Raw genomic sequence first — 4,784 nt, forward strand, 5'->3', positions numbered from 1 at the left:
ATGGGGCAAACTTTTTTGCCACTGCTACCCCTCTCGGCTCATTCGCGATCTCATAGATTTCGTTGAGTTTGTCGAGGGACAGTGAGCAATATTCTCCATCACCCATGAATGAGAAGGAGAAGTTGGCGTAGGAAGGGGAAGAGAAGTCCTCATAGCTGATGATGGCAGTGGCGAGCACTTGGCGGACAAGGTCAGGGTAGAGCTCATGTGTAGCGTAACAAAGGGGAGCGATCCCCATCACTTGCAGCATATCGAACACATCCTCGTCGATACCGAGCTCAACGAGAGTCTCGGCGTGGCAAAAACGGGTAGGTAGTATATCTCGGCCATGAGGAGAGTGTTGTACCGACTAGCTGTCTCCTTGTCCCACCCTTCGCAATTGAAATCTAAAAGCATAAGGTCATCGAGATTGATTGGCTCGTCCTCTTGTTCTCGCGGCCATGGGTAAGAGGCGGAGGTTGGTTGTTGTGCTCGCTGTGGGGGTGTGTTGTTCGTCTTCTTTTCTCTATTGGCAGATTGCTTGGTGTGTGGAGGCATCGTGATAATCGGAGCAAATGGACTGCAAAAATAGAGAGAACTCGGAAATCCAATTGTATTAGAAGCAAGAATCACTTAAAAAGAGTGAGAATTTAAGTTTTGGTGATGGCTTCAAAATCGCAAGAGAGGGAGGAGTGTACGGCTGAGTGAAAGGGGAAAGTAGAAGGGTGGGGCCTTAAATAGGCGAAACCCTAACCACTCTCCATTATCTCTCTCTCTCTTTTTTTTAATTGTTTTTGGGTCCGGAACACTTACCTGGAACAGGCGATGGGTTGTTCCACCAGAAGAACAGTCCTTCGGTTGTTCTGACTGAAGTGTTCGGTTTTTCTTAGTTTTGACCTGCAACTAAATCTGAAAATAAATAAAATAGACTATACAAAACAATATATACACTCACCAGTGGGTTGCCTCCCACCAAGCGCTTAGTTAAAGTCATTAGCTTGACTTGGCTCAGCCGATCAGGCTGATGGGGGATCGCTTAGGGGAATTTCTTCACCCTCTGCGATAGTGGAGTCAGCAAGGTAATGCTTGATGCGCTGACCATTGACAACGAACTCGTCTCCCTTTCTGTCCAGCAACTCAACAGCTCCGTAAGGGCGGACTTCCTTAATGGTGAAGGGTCCGGACCATCTAGATTTCAGCTTGCCTGGGAACAGCCAAAGTCTGGAGTTGAAGAGCAAGACCTTATCGTTTGGTTCGAAACGTCTGGCAATGATTCGCTTGTCATGGTAGGCTTTGATCTTCTCCTTATAAATTTTGGAACTCTCATAGGCGTGGTGCCTTATCTTTTCCAGCTCATGGATTTGGATTATACGCCTCTCAGTTGCTGGCTTGATGTCGAAATTCAGTAACTTCGCCCATGCAGCCTTGTATTCGACAGGAAGATGACAAGCCTTACCGTAGACCAGGTGATAGGGGGTGGTCCTTAGCGGCGTCTTGTAGGCTGTTCTGTAGGTCCAGAGAGCATCGTCCAGCTTAAGCGGCTAGTCTCTGCGCGAAGTATTGACAGTTATCTGTAGAATGTTCTTGACTTCCCTGTTGGAAACTTCAACCTGTCCACTCGTATGGGGGTGATAAGCGGTAGCCACCTTGTGTTTCACCCCATTCTTCTTCAACAGGTCCTGAATGCCTTGTTGATGAAGTGTGTTCCGCCATTGCTAATGACCACTCTAGGCACCCCAAATCTCGGAAAGATGATGGAGCTGAACATCTTAGTCACCACTTTTGCATCATTAGTGGGACTCGCCACTGCTTCTACCCAGTTGGAGACATAGTCAACGGCGACCAGGATGTACTCATTCTTGAAGAACGGAGGGAATGGTCCCATGAAGTCGACTCCCCAGCAGTCGAACACTTCAACTTCTAAAATGTAATTCTGAGGCATTTCATTCGTTTTGCTGATGTTCCCAAGTCACTGGAATGCATCGCATCGAGCTATGTAGGCGTGAGCATCTCTAAACATAGTTGGCCACCAGAAACCTGCTTGGAGGATTTTGGAAACCATTTTGAATGTGGCGAAGTGCCCTGATAGGAGGAAACATGGCAATGATGTAGAATCCCTGGAATATCTGCCTCTGGAACACACCTTCTGAATATGCCATCCTTGCAATGTTTGTACAAGTACGGTTCATCCCAAACATACTGCCTCGCCTCTCTTAAGAATTTCCTCTTCTCGTTTCCAGTGAACTTAAGTGGTTCCTTTTCAGCAGCTAGGAAGTTCGCAATCTCAGCAAACCAGGGAAGGTGAGAGTACTGCTTTTGGATCGCGGCTACTGGTTGTTCCAGTACGCGAGAACATTCGGATGTTATGCTCAAGGGTTGTTCCGCGAAGCGCAGACCAATCGCGTTGACGTGTTCCACTGTGTGTTCTTCATCAAGAGTTGTGTCGTCCTCAATCTTCATTCTGGACAAGTGGTCTGCAACCCCATACCTGACTCCCTTTTTGTATTTTATCTCGAGATCAAATTCTTAGAGAAGAAGAATCCACCTCAAAAACCTCGGTTTTGCATCCTTCATTGTGAGCAAGTACTTAAGAGCAGCATGATTTGTGTGCACAATCACCTTCGATCCCACCAGGTAGGATCTGAACTTCTCGAATGCAAAAACAATAGCCAAGAGTTCCTTCTCAGTCGTAGTGTATCTCCATTGATCCTCATCCATGGTTTTGCTTGCGTAATAGATCACATGAAGTTTCTTATCCTTGCGCTGCCCAAGGACTGCTCCAACTGCAAAATCGCTAGCATCAGTCATGATCTCAAAAGGGAGATCCCAGTATGGCGGTTGTACAATAGGTGCGCTGACTAGAGCTCCTTTGATCGTATGGAACGCAGCTAAGCACTCGCTGTCGAAATCAAACTTGATATCCTTGCAGAGCAGTCGGGTGAGTGGTCTCGCTATTTTTGAGAAATCCTGGCTGAACCTCCTGTAAAACCCTGCGTGACCCAAGAAGCTTCTGATAGTTTTCACAGTTGTTGGTGGCTGCAAGCTCATCATCACCTCGACCTTTGCCTTATCTACCTCAATGCCTTTCTCGGAGATCTTATGCCCTAGAACAATCCCATCTCTGACCATGAAGTGGCACTTCTCCCAATTGAGCACCAGATGTTTCTCCTCACACCTTTTGAGTACCCTGCACAAGTTTGACAAACAGATACTAAAGTAGCTTCCATAGACACTGAAATCGTCCATGAAAACCTCCATAATGTCTTCAATCAGGTCAGTAAAGATCGACATCATGCCGCGCTGAAATGTTGCTGGCGCATTGCACAGGCCGAATGGCATTCTCCTGTATGCATACCTTCCGTATGGGCATGTGAATGTCGTCTTCTCCTAATCGTCCGGATGGATAGGGATCTGAAAGAAACCTGACTAACCATCTAAAAAGCAGTAATATGGGTGGTTAGCCAATCTCTCAAGCATTTGATCAATGAAGGGAAGTGGAAAGTGATCCTTTCTAATGGCTGCATTTAATTTTCTGCAATCAATGCACATGCGATGTCCTGTCACTGTACTAGTAGGGATCAATTCATTCTTTTCATTTGTGATAACAGTGATCTCACCTTTCTTAGGTACTACATGAACAGCGCTAACCCACTTACTATCAGATATGACATAGATCACACCCGCTTCAAGAAGTTTCATTATCTCTTTCTTAACAACCTCTTTTAGATTCAAGTTTAACCTCCTCTGATGTTCAACAGAAGTCATTGATTCATCTTGTAGGCGTATTCTAAGCATGCATAAATCAGGTGAGATGCCAGGTATGTCAGCTAGTGAATATCCTAATGCCTTACGATACTTCCTAAGCTCACACAAAAGCAATGCAGTTTCCACATTATTGAGTTCAGCGTTCACAATGACTGGGTAAGTGGAATTCAGACCTAAGAAAGCGTACCTGAGCCCCTTGGGAAGGGGTTTTAGCTCAACCTTGGGAGCATTCAACTCGCTCTAGGGATCATCAGGTAGGTCCGGCGGAACAAGCGAGTTTGGTAAAGGGATCGCTCCAGTTGGAGTGTTCTCGTCCTAGTTGCTTTCCTCCCCCAGACAGACTCGCCACCATTCTTCCCATACACCTTCCAGAGTCAAGCATCTTAGCATACCTGTCTGCGTCAATGTTCTCGACACTCTGCTCGGCCTCACCTCTTACTAGTGCAAGCTCAAGTGGATCTTCTGTAAGAATCTCCTCGATCATCCCGTTGCGAGGTTGCAGCGTATCAATCCCTTCATCCACCTCGAAGGTATGTCCATCCAGCATCGGCTTCTTCAGCAGCTCATCCATCTCGAACTGCATGACTATGTCCCCCAGATTGAGATCAATCTTCCCTTGCCACACATCAATGATGGCTCAAACAGTACATAGGAACAGTCTTCCTAAGATGAGAGGATCTTTGGATTCCTCTTCCAGCTCTAGAACTACGAAGTCTGGTGGAACAGAGGTGTTCCCAACTTTTAGTTGGAGATCCTCTAGAATACCAACCGGGGACTTAACTGATATATCCGCGAACACCAAGGACATCTTAGTTGGTTTGAAATGCGTGTATCCCAGACATCGTTCTACAGAGTAGGGCATGAGGTTTACGCTGGATCTCAGATCAACCAAGGAGCATGAGAGAACTGTCTTCCCAATATGGATACAGAGGACGAACTTGCCAGGGTCTCCTCTCTTCTTTATCTGCCTATTCTGAAGCACGGCGCTTCACTCCTTAGAGACAGTCATGAATTCGCTCTCCTCTGATATTTTTCCTGAG

The 4,784-nt window shown here is 46.4% G+C and overlaps 2 protein-coding genes across 2 annotated transcripts; both read right to left on the reverse strand.

The window, feature by feature from the left end:
- Positions 1 to 995: 995 nt before the first annotated feature.
- LOC106403610 lies at positions 996 to 2,439 on the reverse strand. The gene is made up of 3 exons (XM_013844426.1): positions 2,017 to 2,439; positions 1,667 to 1,912; positions 996 to 1,520 (listed from the first exon to the last, which is right to left on the reverse strand). The coding sequence occupies exons 1-3, from the start codon at positions 2,437 to 2,439 to the stop codon at positions 996 to 998; spliced, it is 1,194 nt and encodes a 397-aa protein (XP_013699880.1).
- A 1,555-nt stretch (positions 2,440 to 3,994) lies between these two features.
- On the reverse strand, positions 3,995 to 4,552 carry LOC125583137. Its single transcript, XM_048749717.1, has 2 exons — positions 4,393 to 4,552; positions 3,995 to 4,359 (listed from the first exon to the last, which is right to left on the reverse strand). The coding sequence occupies exons 1-2, from the start codon at positions 4,550 to 4,552 to the stop codon at positions 3,995 to 3,997; spliced, it is 525 nt and encodes a 174-aa protein (XP_048605674.1).
- Positions 4,553 to 4,784: the final 232 nt, after the last annotated feature.

This window comes from Brassica napus, chromosome C3 (genome assembly GCF_020379485.1).
Source record: "Brassica napus cultivar Da-Ae chromosome C3, Da-Ae, whole genome shotgun sequence".
Taxonomy (NCBI): domain Eukaryota; kingdom Viridiplantae; phylum Streptophyta; class Magnoliopsida; order Brassicales; family Brassicaceae; genus Brassica; species Brassica napus.

Bases quoted from the DNA above. Each gene is read 5' to 3' on its own strand.
- LOC106403610 (XM_013844426.1), bottom strand. From the start codon at position 2,439: ATGAAGATTGAGGACGACACAACTCTTGATGAAGAACACACAGTGGAA. The intron at 1,913-2,016 runs GTTTCTGGTGGC...GAAATGCCTCAG, and splicing joins TTCCAAAATCCTCCAAGCAG to AATTACATTTTAGAAGTTGA. The intron at 1,521-1,666 runs GCATTCAGGACC...CGCAGAGACTAG, and splicing joins GAACACACTTCATCAACAAG to CCGCTTAAGCTGGACGATGC.
- LOC125583137 (XM_048749717.1), bottom strand. From the start codon at position 4,552: ATGTCCTTGGTGTTCGCGGATATATCAGTTAAGTCCCCGGTTGGTATT. The intron at 4,360-4,392 runs GTACTGTTTGAG...ATGTGTGGCAAG, and splicing joins CTTAGGAAGACTGTTCCTAT to GGAAGATTGATCTCAATCTG.